The sequence below is a fragment of the Passer domesticus genome, chromosome 6, assembly GCF_036417665.1.
Source record: "Passer domesticus isolate bPasDom1 chromosome 6, bPasDom1.hap1, whole genome shotgun sequence".
In the NCBI taxonomy this organism is placed as follows: Eukaryota; Metazoa; Chordata; class Aves; order Passeriformes; family Passeridae; genus Passer; species Passer domesticus.
Window position 1 is genome coordinate 37,001,736 of NC_087479.1, and position 15,811 is coordinate 37,017,546.

Consider the following 15,811-nt stretch of genomic DNA (forward strand, 5'->3'; position numbering starts at 1 on the left):
CATCATACGCACTGCTCATCTCCTTATTTGTATTGCTAAATAGCTTAATGCCAGTTAATCCTTGCTTCCAGCTAGATTTTTTCATGTGAACTTAATTTATGTGAGAAGGAAATAAAACCAGCAGTTTGTTTCACACAGCAAAGCAAATTACCGATGAATGGTGCAACACATTCAGTTCTGAAGCACTTCATATCCCAGTAATAATTACCTTACTAATGTTTTGGTGGCTAATTTGGCTAATACTTTTGGTTTATTTTCTGAAAGGACTGAAATTTTAATTAACATTAGGAAAAAGTCAATATTTTACTTTTTCCCAAGAATCATAGCTATCTTTCAGCTGTTGTGCTACATTCTCTTTGCAGTTACTTTACTTCTTCTAAAAATCTTGTTGAGAGAATAATTACTGATACCCAGTGCTTTGTGGGTCCCATTATTAACACAAACAGTCTGTAGATTCTGATTCATTTTCTAAACCTGGATTTAGCGTGAAGTACCTGAAATCCCCTCCTTCTTTAGAGTGATCCAATTTAACAATGCTTTCTCCTATCACTTAAAAATGTTTTTGCTAATAATTCTTTGTCATATTAAAAAAAATCACAAACCACTGACGTAGTGTGCTCCAAATTTAAATGGTGGCAAGATCTAAGTCTTTAATATCTGTTAGTCAAGGAGCTCTGAGGAGACAGTCACAGAGAAAAGGAGGAATTTACGCATTATGTTCTTATGCTGACTAAACTAAAATTACAGACAAGGCAAGAAGGAGGGGGTTTTCATTCTGGTCAGTGGCTCAAACCAAAGTCCATAGGAGAGACTAGAACACGAGATGCTAATGTGAATTTTAAAAATATTTGATATATGATTTTATATATATGAATGGGCAATGCCACCATTCTAAAAATCTCTAAAAGCAGCAGTTCTAATTTCAGAAATTTAATAATACATGCCATAGTGTTTAAGGCAGTGTATGAGTTAATACATGGTATTATTCCAGTCCATAGTTATTTTCATTTTGAAATTGCTTACATTAGAAATTCTACATTTAGTTTGCAGGGGTCATAATTGCTTTTTATGCTTTCACCTTCAGGATTCAGTATAGGGGTATAATTCATTCCTCAGACCAGGTGCAAAAGTTAAATGTGTTTCATTTTAACAACACAAAATGAAATAAAAGTGTGTCTTTAATGTAAAAATCTGATGCAAGCTTCTTTGTCGGGAGAGGAAAAATTCTTGGTACTGTTTCTTAAAAGCACCACTTTTATGTAGGAATACTGGAGGATGATATTATGGATGTTTGAAATTGTGTTCATTTATATGTCAGCATTTTCTAATTTGTTTCTAACTAAATCTCAGTTTTCATTCGTAGGCAAATAGTTGTTCCTGGACCAATAAAGTCATTTATTATTTACATTTACTCTCTCTTAGGAAATTCTATGCCCTTCCAGTAACATAGCTCAAAGATGAATGATTTTCCATGTAAATATTAGTGCTGGAAAGTTACAGCCCAAACTCTTCCCCTTAAGGCTCATATTCTGAATAACTGGCTTTTCAGAAACCCTTGACATCAACCTTAGTAATGTATTTTAGGAGGAGATTGAAGCCCGAGTGGAAAGATTCAACGCTCTCAGTGACTATGGTAAAGAACTTGGCAATTCTGGTCACTATGCAACCCCTGAGATTCGCCAGTCCCTCTCCAGACTTCAGCAAGCCTGGTCTGAGCTGATCCAAGCATGGAAAGAGCAATATATAAAATTGTTTCAGGCACAAGATTTACAGGTGAGTAAAATGACATTCAAGAGAGGATGCACATGCCACCGACAGTTTTTCTTGATATAAACAGCAAATTTATGAGATGGTAGGATGAAAGATAATACCCAGTGTTTCATCTATGTTTCACTAGTTTCTCAAAGCTATGCTGAGGGCCAAGCACATTCAGTGGTGACAGGACTTTGAGAAATTTTTCCACTACAAATCATAGAAATTTCTGTGGAATATGTGCTAGTATGTTTTTCAAAGACTGTAAAACTTAGCAAATTTTGGTCAAACTCTCATACATCTGGAAAGAGACACATATTTATAATACAACATCACTATTCTTCCAAATTCTATAACCTGCCCAAAAATACATGGAGCCAGACAAGTATTTTAAAAAAACTGAAGGAAAATTTAGTACGGATGAAATAAGGTACTTTTTCCTGGCTTTTTTTCCTTACAAAATAACTATTTTGGCTGCAGTTTTCCAGAAATACTTCTCTGTAACAGTCATCTCACTTTAAAAATTTCTGCTCAAACAGAGATTCCACAATGAAGAATGTCAAGTACTTTAAATAAGAGCTGGGCTACTAATCCCATCTAAAATCATCACATATATGAGAACTTAAATCTTATGATATGGGTAGTTTCAATGCTGTTTCATGCATTATGTTAATTTTTGAAATAACCATGAAAGTTTGGTTTTTTCAGTGTACTCTGCTGAAGTCAGGCTAGCTTCTGCTTTACAGCATTTCATCATATTGTCATGTTTGTGAGTGTTGGGTTTCTTCCCTGCACAGAAATTCTATGGCTACGTGGAACAGATTGAGAGCTGGCTCAGCAGCAAAGAGGCCTTCCTAGCTAACGAGGACTTAGGGGTACGTGCTCTGAGAAATTCCAATTTTCTCTGCAATCAGTCTGGAGGAGAGGGGACTGTACAATGATGTGCTCTGAATCTTCCTGTACTCTTTCTCCCTCTGAAGTTACTGCTCTGCCCTGTTGGTGGTCTAGGATCAGATTTCTTTCCTTGGTACTTTACAGAGGATGGGAATCTCAGCCCTAAGAGTAATGGAACAATCCAACTGCTCTGAGTACAGCAGGAAAGTGAGACTGCATAGAAGCATAGAACTCTAGCATGGTTTGGGTTGGAAGGGACCTGAAACACCATCCATTTCCAGCTCCCCTGCCATGGGTGGGGACACCTCCCAGCAGCCCAGGTTGTTCAATGCCCCATTCATCCTGACTTGTCTTATCTGACCCAAATACATTTGCCAGCAGCGTGCAAGTCATCACTGCTGTCACTGTTGGCATACCCAGTGTAGCTATAAATTACCTACCACAGGTAGGTACCTACTGCAATACTGAAACTGCAGACTGAGGCATGGGCTGCAAAAGCTCTTCAGGGTGCTGGACATACATTCTGACACTTAGCTCACCCTACACCTTGTGTAGGTAGTGCTACTAAATTAGTTGCCTCTGCAGGAGCTACAAAAGTATCTCAGAGTTCAGTGTATTTGTGGTCCCTTCATTACAGTATATGAGACTTAGAAGGACTCATCCAATCATATTTAGCTCAGCAATGTGCAGAAAATGCTCTGTGAGTAATTTCCCATCCAATGACTCATGTAAGCATCCAGAGGTTTAGTGTTTTTTCTGACCTATTTGATGTGAGCTTATTGCTTCCTTTAGAATACTGGAGAAGCAGAGTTTACTGGGATAACAACATTTTGACACCATTGGTTCTATAATTAAAGTGCAGAGGGGTGCTGAAAGAACTCTGACTCGTTAATCTTGGGATTCACAAACATTACAAGAAGTGTTTCTGTGCAGATTAACTGTAATGTCAGACTCAAATCCTCAAATTCAAATCTGGATCTGAGCTCTTCCAAATTCCATGAGTTGAAACTGAGACTAAATTTAACCTCTTTCTGTGACATATTTGTTCACTTAACTCTGATTTCAGTTTGGCATCCCACATTTGCTTTCAACATGGCATCTGTCTTAAGACTGATTTAAAATTAGGAGTTGATTCTTTTCAATTCTTGAGAAGTTATGTGTTCTAAGCAGCACAACAATATGCATGAGAAGCTAAGCATCCAGCACTGAAATAATCGCCTCAGACCTTGCAAGTAATATTATTTAGGCCCCAAGTGTCAGATCAATGCCAATCAATTCCAAAGAACAATAAATTTTCTTGACAGCTAGTTTGCAAGTATGGGGTAAATGCCATTTGCCTTCTGGATTATCAGTGTTTTGGATGGAAAAACTTGGACTGAAAGCAGCTTCCCTTTGTTGAATTCTATCCAGGACTCGGTGTCTAGTGTGGAGAGCCTGCAGCGGAAACACACACAGTTTGAAAAAGCCCTGGAAGCTCAGATGGAGAAAATCAATGAGATGGCTTCATTTGCTCAGCAGCTAACACAGAACAAACATTATGACTCAGAAAATATCAGCAGCAGATGCCAGGCTGTTCTGAGGAGGTGAAGTCAAATCCTTCCTATGTCAGCCACCAATCTCTTCTGCAATGAGACCCTCCTCATTATCTTTAAATTATTTGAGAGAACTATAAGTTGGTTTGCATTTGTTCAACTTCATGCTTTGAACTGGCTGTATTTCATTAGTATTGGCTTCCAAAATGCAATTAAGTGGAGGGGAAGCAGGATTCAGAAAAAGGCAATTTCTCTTTAATTCTGCATTCTGGCCTGGCCTTAGGGACAGTGCTGCAAAAGAAGGCCTGCCATGCCATTAAATACTTCATTATCATTAAATACCATCGAGAAAGGTCATTTCCTAGACAACTGCTTTTCTCTGCTCTAATGGGGTTGATCTTTAAGCCCCACTCAAATTAGCCATTAGGGCTTTTGCAAATTTTCTGATCAGATCTTGCCCTCTCATGTGAATTACTTTATTGTTACTAGCAATTTACATATTGTTCATCTTAAACAAGCGCTGAAGTAAAAGCAGTTGTATTCCCTGCTGTGGTAGATGCAAAGAGCTACATAAAAGTTATGAAAAGAGGCTGGAGGTCCCTTTTGATTCATTGAACAAACTGCTTTGTTAATGTTGTCTAATTTGATATGGTTTATTAATATCTCACATCTGCATTAACATGAATAAAGTACTGCAGGTCAAAAAATTGGAAAAAAAATTTAAAGGATGGTGTAGCTTTAGTTTATCCATAACAAACACCATCATATTTTCAGGATTTCCACAAAAGAAACGTGCTGAGTTTATGTTCTCTTGAAAGGCAATAATGGTGATTTCTAGAGGCAGATACCATATACACAGAACTTTTGGGTAGTTTAAACATATCTATCAGCTCAAAATCTTTCCTACAGTGTCCTGGGCATCTTCTCTGACAGCCCAGATGAAGGGAATCTGCACATCATGGACATTTCCCTCCTAGGGAATGGAAGATTTGATCATGTGTGTTTTAGAGGTGAAATTTGAAAACCCTTATCTATCTAATTCACTCTGTGACCTTTACCTCACACATTTGTCTTCATCTCAGAAAACAAAGACTGCTGGAGAATGCTGCTGCTCGAAGACATTTGCTAGAGGAATCAAGGCTTCTGCAGAAGTTCCTGAAGAATTCTTTTGAGGTAAAATTACACAGGATTCATAATATTCTGGTTTCTTAAAACATGCTGTGCTGCATAGATCTGAACACTCAGACAGATTTACTGTGAGGAAAATCAAGGAACTGAGTCTGAAATGAGATTATTGGGAAAGATGAGGATAAGAATGAAGGGATATTTTTTTCTTCTTCCCTCTCACTAGTGTAGTAAATTAAATATCTACTGTACATTGGACAACAGCAAAATGCAGAAGAAATAAATGCACTAAAAGGGAATGTGCCACTGTTAAAAAAAAAAAAAAAAGAAAAAAATTAGGGTTTTTTTTTGTGAGATACTAACAATGGGTTAGAAATAGGTTGATCATTGTCTATGCTCCCCCATGCACACGTGTCCAGCATTTTCTCACTGCATGGGGGCTATCTGATGGAGACAGCTCCTTTCCAGGCAACAGTGCTCATAAACAAACATATAGGGGTGACTTCATGAAGGGCAGGAGAAGCTATGGGAAGCAGAACCTCAGAAGGACAATTCATTTCAGTCCCCATTTACCAGTTCCCTGTTTTATGCTTATAAGAGGAGTGCCTGGCAGGCTGGAGCTGAAGAAACTGAAGAAACACTGAATGTTTTGTTTACTTCTGTTCTTCCCTCCCCACAGGTGGCTGCCTGGATTAACGAGAAGAATAGCATTGCCCAGGATGACAGCTGGAAGGATCCAAGCAATCTGCAGACCAAACTGCAGAGGCACCAAGCTTTCCAAGCAGAGATCATGGCCAACAGAAATCGTTTGGACTCCATCAAATCAGTGAGAGAAGTGGGGTTTTGGGCAAGGGTGGGCAACTGGCATGAAAGACTCTGCAGACAGTGTGAGTTACAGTGACCTCAGCCAAAGGAGGGAGAGTCACTGTCCTCTCACTTGTATTGTCCGTGTTGTCTCTGAGTATACTGAGAAGCTCATTCTTTTAGTCCATCAAGAATTTTCTGTGTCCATCTCTGTCTTCACTCTCTTACTATCTAGTGTGAGCTTGCTATGCATATTCACTGTGCACGCAATGGAAACAGATGGGGCCTGCAATAAAAGATTCAATCCACTGACTTTAGGGACATCTCTCTGGGTGAATGCCACTTCAGATGTATCCTTGTTTATTTCCAGCAGAGAACCTATCTGATTGGATGTACAGCCTTAACAAGACATATAAGATGTATCCAATAAAAAGGATAGAGTTTTCAAGTGTTTCCTTTGCAGAAACACGTTAGTAGGCAAGATATGAAGGAAGCCTGACAAGACTTGTCAGATATTTGGCAGAAGCTGTGATCAGATGATAAGTTTGGAAGGACAGACTGTAACATGTTTATTAATTTTATTTTCAGCACAGTGCTTACTAGATGTATTTTGCAATAGATTGCTATATTAAAAGTAGATTGCCCCCTCCAGATTTACCTGCATCTTAGAAATACCTCCCCTTTTCTTTTTTCCTTTTTCTTTTATCTTTTTTTTTCTTTTCCTTTAATCTTTTTTTTTTCTTTTCCTTTCCTTTCTTTTCTTTTTCAATCCCCCCATCTGCAGGCACAGCAAGAGGGGGTTAAAGGGTGGAGTTACAATGCTCAGTAAAACTGTCTGTTTTTAAATACTTGTTTGCACAGTCTCTTTCACATTATTTCATGATGTCCTGCCTTCTTTATTGCGAATAGTCCTAGTAGTTGCTCTTTAGAACACCTACTGACCTGGTATAGCACTTTTCACTTGCTGTACCTCTTGCTTCCCTTGCTGTGCAGTTTCTACCCTAATTTCAATAAGCCTTTTGTCTTTACTAGATTTTTCTCTGTCTCTGCAATTCCTCCATCTTTTATGTTAGGAGGTGAAGGTTGCAGCCAGCCCATTACATAAGAGTGCTGGTAGACTTTGATTATGAAGGCAAAAATTATATATTCTGGTGCATTCAGCAAAGGAAGAATATTTTGCCTGTTTCTTCTGATACAGGAAGGGGAGAAGATGCTCCATGAAAGGCACTATGCCCCAGAAGCCATTCAGTCCAGACTACAAGAAATGGAAGAGCTATGGGAGGAGCTGCTAGCAAGTTGCCAGGATAAATGGATCAAACTGCAGGATGCTTACAAGGTAATGCCTGTGGTTACAGGGATGCCAGTGGCTGGATCTTGGCATCTTTTCCAGAGATAGCACAGCTGCCTTGCTACATGTCTCATCTACAAGCGAGTCACTTTATAAATCCAGCCTGATTCCTCAAGACCGTTACTGCAAAGAACCTACTAAGTGTGGACTGACTGAATGGAATTGGCAGGATAATTGGAGGGAAGAGAATTTGTAGGCTGGGCTGCATTCTGCTTTCTGCTGCTGGTTTAGATCCAGATTCCAGAGAGAGTTTCTGAGGAAAAATATGTTTACTCATATGTGTCAACTCTGCATCTGTCTCAAGGGCACCTTTTCTCCAGCACATTGGGAAAGAAACCTACAGCTGCTTTTCATTCTTCTAGCTCCAGGCACATGAATTCTCATGACTGTGAGTTATGCATGCTTAGGCTATCAGAAAATCTGTGGTTATAAAACAGAACTCTCCCCTTAAATGTTCTTTTTTTTTTAATATGCTATGTCCATGGTCTGCATTTGTGCAACACAAGTAAGATAGGCTATTGATGTTTAATGCATCTGTTCTTGTCTTCACCATGACTCAATTAACTTCTTCATTTGCACAACCATTGTCTATGGGAAAAGTTCACTGAGCAGTGGGAAGGTGTTCCATGTTTGTGTGCAATCTTTACTGAAAGGGATGAGATTTTTATATTACATTATCTGTCCTAAAGGTTTAAATTATTTTTTCTTCATGCTTGTTCTCAGGGTCTTCATTTTCAGCGAAATGTAGAGGACACAGAGAAGTGGTTGGAAGGTGTGGAAAATGACCTGAAAGCACCATACAATGACAATGATCTGGTGGTTCTGAACAGTCATCTGAAGAAACAAGAGGAACTGGAGGAAGACATTGCTGCCCATAGGGACCGGCTGCAAGAGCTTGTGGTCACAGCTCAGCAGTTCCAGAAGGAGAAACATTTCCTTGCTGATGAGCTAGAAGAGAAAGTGGATGAACTGGTGCAGAGGTGTGTGAGTGCCTGGCCTGTCTGCTGCCAGCTTTTTTCCTCCCTGAATATTCTTTCTTCTTTCCTTCTCTACGGTATTTTGAAATGAGTGTTTTGCATTCATTCCTTATCAATCTGTAGTCCTGACTGGATTATCTTTAAAATCTGTCTACAGATACAAAAGGCTACATGATCCTCTGCAGGAGAGGCGGGGAAGTCTGGAGGCCAGCAGACTTCAGTACCAATTCTTCAGAGATGTTGACGAGGAATTGGCTTGGGTTCGTGAGAAGCTCCCCATGGCTTCCTCCAAGGATCATGGCCAATCCCTGGTGACCATTCAGAGTCTACAAGAAAAGCACCAGGTAGTGTCATGTGACAACCATTCACAGTCTTTAGAATCAAACAGAGAACGCTGAACTCAATTTGTCTCTAGCAAACTTCATCTGCTGTACTTTCGCTAACAGGAATCAGGATGCCAGGGATCACTTTCATCCTTTTTTGTTTTCAAGGACATGTCCATGACTTGGCAACATGGAGGATGCCATCCTGCTTACCATTGCAGTGGTCAAGTACCACACCACAGGCCTTCTGTGGACATGTTGGCTCTTTCTGTGAACTGTGTTCAAACCCTGGCCTTTTCAATACAAAATAGATTTGACAAACTTGTGCATATTTTCATAGGTTCTTTGGTCCTAACAAAATGCTTTCAAACTCAGTACATCCAAGAAAGCTCACTGCTCAGATGTCTCAGGATGAGCACCCAGGAAAACATTTTTCCCCGTTTTTTTTCTGCTCTGATGGGAGTGAGTTAACAGGGAATTATTGTAGCTAGCTGACTTTCATTCCAGTGGAAGCTTTCAAGACAGCTGCTGAAATATTTCACAAGGTTCAGATGGGCCATCAGAGAAAGCAGTGCCTGGAATACTGTCATCTCAAATAGCAATTAATACCTTCCTGATAGTTCATTAATAAGGAGCACAGAAATACACAAGGTGGAAGAAAAAATATTCCTGCTAAGATTTTCCAGGAGCTATTGGTATTTGATATTAATATTAGCATATGACATCCCATTTAAGTGCCATGTCAATGTCTTTTAGAGAAATCTGTGCAAGCTGCATTAGGATTGGGAAAGACAGGAGATCCTATAAATTGTCAATGTGTGTGATACACACAGTCAAGAAAGAGATAAAGCCCAAGCATCTGGTACTATCATTGTGGAGCAGTAAGAATGAAAATCTTGTTTCATCATGATTAATAGCATAAATGTTTTTTTGCGTGCAATTACTCTTAAAATTTATGAGCTCATTGGCATGGTAAGTAAGTAATTAAGTTCACAGAAGAAAAGAATGCTTGAGCTGAATTAATCTGAGAAAATATATTAAATAACTGAAAGAGCAGAGGAGATACTGATTTAGGCTATGATTATTTTTTGTTAATTGGCTAAGTCTCAAAATTTTTCATCTAACTGTGAGAGTGGGAGATATATACCATAAAATTAGTGCATAATAAAATTCTCTGACCTTTTACTTACTATTGTTCTGGAAACAGGATTAAAATATAAGCTTTTAACTCTCAACATGTTATTAGCTACAGCCTCTGCACTTTCTTTTTAATGTTGGTTTACAAGCAAGCAAATGTCAGAATTAACATAACAGTCAAGAATTGAATATACTGTTAGTTCCACCTCTATTGTTTGTCCTAATGAGCCAGATTTGCAAAATTCAGTCCTTGGTTTGTTACCACAAAAGAGATTGTGAGTGAACTGTATTAACCTTCTTCCTAAGGAAGAAAAAAAAGCTGCCTTGCAAAACAGCATTAACACACAAATATATTATGCCTTCAAACAGCTGCTTGGCTTGGAACACATGGTGTTGCTTTTCAACAACATCTTGAAATCAATAGGGGGAAGTTAAAGGCAAGATTAGAATCAGAGATTTTTCCAGCCAAGTTTGACACTTAGGTTGAAAAAGCAGCTCCACTCCTCATACAGGGCATCTCTTCTACATTAACAGAGCACTGCAGTTAAAATTGTGGGGCTTGTTTGTGCTCAAGGTGCTCAGGCACAGTCAGCCAAAGACTGCATGTATGCTCACAGAAAAATCACAGCATGGGCCTTTCCTGCTCAGAGGAGAGTATATAGAGGGATGCATATAGTTTTAAAATCTACCGGTCCTCAAAAATTAATTTCAGTAAAGCTCTTGAGAATTGGTTGGAGGTGGTTTTCTTATCTCCTTGACCTGTTGGGTGCCTGGCACTCGTGCACCCCCAGTGTTTACAGTGGCTGCTATGCAAAGATTCATCTTCTGCAAAACCATTGGCAAGTGATAAATAATAACGTGCAGAAAAATTGGTCATTCTTCTCTAGACATGTTTTAATTCAAGAAATGCCATATAATGGAATGTAACTGGGTATATTTCAGTGGAATCTACAAATAAGAGGTTTGTGATTAGAACCTTTTCCCTCCAGACTCTGAGGTAGACATACATCAAAGTTCACACTTCATGGCTAAACTTGATTTCTATGATCACTCCTTCACCCCAAATAAAGTCCTCCACTCCACTTCAAGCATGCACTCAGACTTTGTACCTCTGGCTCACCTTTGTGAATAGAAAGCAAATTTATAAAGGAATTGTATTATGACATTTTATGGAATAAAAATTTAATAACTTCAATTTTCAGTCTATCATTTTACACCTTACTCTTTCCAGAACCTGGAGAATGAGATAAACAGTCGAGATGCTTTGACCAAAGCAGTGATCAATACAGGACAGAAACTGGTAAGGGGAGGCCACTCAGCCTCTCGCAAGATTATAGAGCATCTGAAGGAGCTGGAGACATCTGTAGAAACCTTGAAGGCAGAGGCTCAAGAGAGGAGACAGAGGCTTATGCAGTCTTATGAGGCCCATCTGTTCCTAAATGAGGTAAGGAACCTAAATCTTTCCTGAGATATTTATTTTGGCCTTTCTTTTCTTAAAACAACTGACATCTATAGTGTTGAATGGATGCAAGTGCTGAGAAAGGAGCAGAATTCACACTGCCCTGATTTTTCATATCTGGTAAATAAGGATACAGTGGAGAAACAACAGTTATGTCTCCAACAAATGGTAGTGAGTAACATGTAACTGCAATTACTGGATTCTGGGTTTTTTGGAACAGTGTCTGCTAGATTGCATTAGAGGAACACATCTAAGGTGCTTTCTGTTTTCACTGATGTGTCAGTGTACCACTGCTCTCAGTTTTCTTTATCTTGACCTACATCAACCTGTACTAAGGCTCATCCTTATATTCTATACAGCTGCTGGAGGTGGAGGCATGGCTGGCAGAGAGGAGTTTCATTCTGGAGACCTCTGATTACGGGAAGAATGAAGAATCCACACAAGTTTTACTTCGTAAACTTGAAGCTACCAAACTGGACATGGATAGTTTCAGGTTGAGGATCGAGAAAGTACAGGAGACAGGAGCCAGCTTAATAAACAAAGACAGTCCAGAGAGGTAGGAAAGTAAAACCAGGTTTCTCCTCCAGGTCTGACAGAAATGCCCAGAGAAGGCAAATAAAGAAAAGTTCAACTGTGTTTGATAGCTCATTCAGAAATAAGATTTCAGGGATCATCCATCCCTCCATCATCATCATCACACACACTGAGCTCCCCAAAAACTTGATGATTGTTTTAATGTTTTCATGAGCTTTTTTTTTTTTTTTAACAACAGACCAATTAATGCAGGTCAGCTTCTTTGCCCATTGTCTACTCCTCGGAACTGTCATCTAGTTCTAATTTACCACAAATGTTCGAAAAACACTGTGTTTAGGAAAGGAAATTAACATTCCTGACAGTTCACTGTTTTTCATTGAATGTTTGTTTTTATATCTGGAGAGGAAGATGGGAAAAGAGCAGCCATTTGTATGATTTATTTTAATTTCCTGAGCTTGCTGGCTTTAATGGCACAGCATAACTCACTCCATGATGTTATCTGGTTTATTCTGTGTTTTAAAGGTGTTGCAAATTAAACCTGTCAGAAAAAAAGTCTTTAAAAAGAAAAATAAAACAAAGACATACTTTCTGCTTCTTATTCTTTGCAGTTCAGTAATACTTTCAAAGCTCCAGGGGATCCTAGCAGACTATCAGTCTCTCCTACAGAAGTCTGACACCCAGAGAAAACGCCTGCAAGAACAATTCCAGCTCTATCAGTTTGAAAGAGAATTCCAGCTGGTAGATGCATGGCTTTCCAGTAAACTCTCTGTAGCAGAGTCCGATGACTATGGGCAGGACTTAGATGATGTTGAGGTAAAAGAAAATAAAAAGTATTGCATGTATTGTGTAGTAAAGCAGGGATGTATTTGTGGCAATTTATATGTAGCTTCTGTCAGTGAAGCATGTTACAATGACAAAAACTAAGCAGAGCTCTTATCTCTACAGCAAGAACTCAGACTGGGCTCAGTCTGCTTTGACAGGCTTGCTGAGGTAGCATCCTCCAAAAGAAAATTAGATGTATCAGAAAGTTAGCTTTTCTTGGAATAAGGTGAGGTCAGCACACTCCATTGCTTGTCCTGCTTATAAATTTGACAGGACCTAAAAAATTTGACTGTGGTCAAAAGCACTGGGCTGCAGTGCTCATATCTCTTGCTGCTGATTTCAAGGATAAATTTCTCCTTGGGGCACACAGTGCAGAGAGGTATAATTAGTAGTGTCCACTCCTCCTAGGAGCTGCTGCATATGTAGACAAGTTCTGTTCATTAGCTTTTGATCTGAGCAACTTCTGCTTGTTAGGATGTGGTTAATTTTTCTCTGTGACAAAGAATGTTAAATGAGCAAGATGACGCCTTCTTCTGACTCCAGATCATTTGGATTTATCAAACAATTTGCACTTGTAGATTGCAGTGTATAGCTTTTGTGTTGTACAGAGCAGAGAAAGTGATTCCTTCTGCCTCTCTCATGGAGGTAGGCAGAAATTCTTTATCTAAATTTGTGTCCCCATTTATTCTGCAGGTGCTGGAGACAAAGTTTAGAGATTTTGTAAATGAGATGAAACCTCTGGGACATTCCAAAGTTGTCTCCTTAAATGAGTTAGCATCTAAACTGGATAAGGAAGGCCACAGCAAGATGGATGTTATCCAGAAGAGAACTAAGCAAACCAATGAAATGTGGGAGAAACTGTGCAATGCCATTGAGATAAGGACAGAGGTAGGAAACACATGAAAAACTGGGGCATTGATTTCCTTGCTGCCCCCCATACCCTTTCTTTCCCAAACCAGTGCACTGCACATGTTGAAACACAAGGTTTACAATGGCAATGAGTACATTTTGTTCAATTTTTTCTAGATTCATTTCCCTTTAGAGCCACTGCTTACCCTATTCCTGGCAAGGCTAATACTTGAAAGATGCTTATCAGCTCTGGGTAATTGTTTTCCTTAATTCACTGCTAAATCTAGTTTCCTGAAAAAAAAAAGCCAGTCCAACAGTTTGTCACCACTAACAGGGGTCTGGCTCTGCCACTTATCAGTTTCTTTATAGAATTACTTATGTAACAGTTCCCTAAACATGATCAAAATTCTCCAGGATTTTTGCCCAGTTAACTTCTTGAAATCAAAGAAGGCATATGGAAGAGAATGTGATGGAGGACACAGAGCCAACCCCCTACCTTTAGGCATCAGTTGCGTGTTAAATCTGTTCACTCCCTCTCAGGAAACTGCAGTCACAGATATGTATGGAAAATCAGAGGTGACACACAGAACTCAACATTTTTGTTTGTTTTAAGGAGAGTATAAAACATCAGATGTGCTCAATCCTTTTTTTCCACTACTGTTGCATAACCTGTTGTTTATGAAGCAGCTCTAGCCCATATTTTCTGTTAGCAGAAATAAATGCATGACAATTGTTACTGTAGAGTTTGACTATAAACTAGTATTAGAACATTTTTTTAATTCTCATTTCAGAACAGCATTATTTTTGCTCAATTCCTTTTATTTTCACGCTTTGCAATGTGGACTTTATTCCAAGAAGCATTTTAAGACAACCTCTGTGGTGTAAAGAGCTACTTTTAGAGGGCAATTCATGCTCTCCATTTTGATCATTCTTCTTATGCAGGGATAAATTGCTCTTTAGAGACATCTGTTTCTTTCCATTGTCCAACAGAACTTGGTTAATTAGGTTAACACCTCACTTTCAGGTGACTTACTGGGGAAGATGTTTTATTCCCTCTCAAAATCCCCAGTGATTTTGTACTGCATTATGACATATTAGGCTTACCTTTTTTCATGTTGTAGACACAAAATGCTGTAGAGTATTGCCATTAAACTACTTTGTTGTTCCAGAACCTAAGAGCAGCCCGTCAAGTTCACCAGTATGACCACGATGTGGATGAAGTAAAGGGCTGGATGCAGGAGAAAGAGGCAGTGGTGGATATAGAAGATTATGGGTATGATCTTCCAGGTGTACAGACACTTCTCAGCCATCTTGAGGGAGTAGAGGTAAGAGGATCTGTGATGAAGCAGTAGCAGAAAAGCATAGATGGAAAAAAAGGAGAGAGATTCTTGACTGATGACTCTTAAGAGCCTTACAAGAAAGATTTATTGCACCCTTAAATATTCTTTGTGCCTCAGAGAAGAGGGCCTGGGATATTATATTAGGATATTATATTAATTATGCTTTTGCTTTGAAGGATGAACTTCTCTTCTAAAATCTGTTATTATAATTGCAAAGATGTCAGCTGAACCATAGGAAACTTCAGCTCCACATTTACCAAAATAATGTCTCATGTCTAAAGAAATTTCTTTATGTTTGATGATGAACAAGGCATTAAAGGAAAACTGAGAAACATTCATATTTCCAGCCTCTGTACAGCCAAAGGGTAGAAAATATATTCATCATAGTTAAATCCACTTTTGATTGAACTAAGTAGTGACTTGGTCTTACAATCCATTCTGTCTCCATTGCAGAGAGATCTAGGAGTGATCATGAAAGAGCTGGAACGGATTCGAGGAGACGCTTGGCACCTCAGCCGCACATACCCTCAAGTTAAGGAAAACATCATGGAGAGACTCACAGATGTGGATGAGTGCTGGGAAAATCTGGACAAAAAGTTTCTGGAGAGGAAGGCAAGACTGAACCAAGCAGAACAAGTCCAGCTCTACTTCAATGACTGCAGGGAGCTGATGTATGTATTGGCCCCTTGAGTTTGGCAGTGGGCCTTATTTCTTTCCCATATAGGATTTTCTAAATTATAGTTGTTAGTTATTTGATTCCTGCCCCAGGTTCTCTGCAGCTTGCTTTCAAATCTCTTTGAACAATAATCCATGGCATCTCCTCAACAGCACTTCACAGAACTTACCAGATATCAGAGGTGACCATGACACCTCAGCACAATGTGCATGACAAAGACACTTTTTTTAGACTAATTC

The 15,811-nt window shown here is 39.1% G+C and overlaps 1 protein-coding gene across 1 annotated transcript in view; it reads left to right on the forward strand.

The window, feature by feature from the left end:
* The window catches only part of SPTBN5 (spectrin beta, non-erythrocytic 5), a 90,997-nt gene that overhangs the window by 65,050 nt on the left and 10,136 nt on the right, over positions 1 to 15,811 (forward strand). Inside the window, exons 44-57 of the mRNA XM_064424586.1 lie at positions 1,585 to 1,773; positions 2,550 to 2,627; positions 4,057 to 4,229; positions 5,261 to 5,351; positions 5,983 to 6,129; positions 7,306 to 7,443; positions 8,179 to 8,435; positions 8,590 to 8,776; positions 11,124 to 11,336; positions 11,711 to 11,907; positions 12,494 to 12,698; positions 13,401 to 13,595; positions 14,726 to 14,881; positions 15,350 to 15,567. Of these exons, the coding sequence (XP_064280656.1) occupies positions 1,585 to 1,773; positions 2,550 to 2,627; positions 4,057 to 4,229; positions 5,261 to 5,351; positions 5,983 to 6,129; positions 7,306 to 7,443; positions 8,179 to 8,435; positions 8,590 to 8,776; positions 11,124 to 11,336; positions 11,711 to 11,907; positions 12,494 to 12,698; positions 13,401 to 13,595; positions 14,726 to 14,881; positions 15,350 to 15,567 (2,444 nt within the window). The remainder of the gene's footprint in view (positions 1 to 1,584; positions 1,774 to 2,549; positions 2,628 to 4,056; positions 4,230 to 5,260; positions 5,352 to 5,982; positions 6,130 to 7,305; positions 7,444 to 8,178; positions 8,436 to 8,589; positions 8,777 to 11,123; positions 11,337 to 11,710; positions 11,908 to 12,493; positions 12,699 to 13,400; positions 13,596 to 14,725; positions 14,882 to 15,349; positions 15,568 to 15,811) is intronic.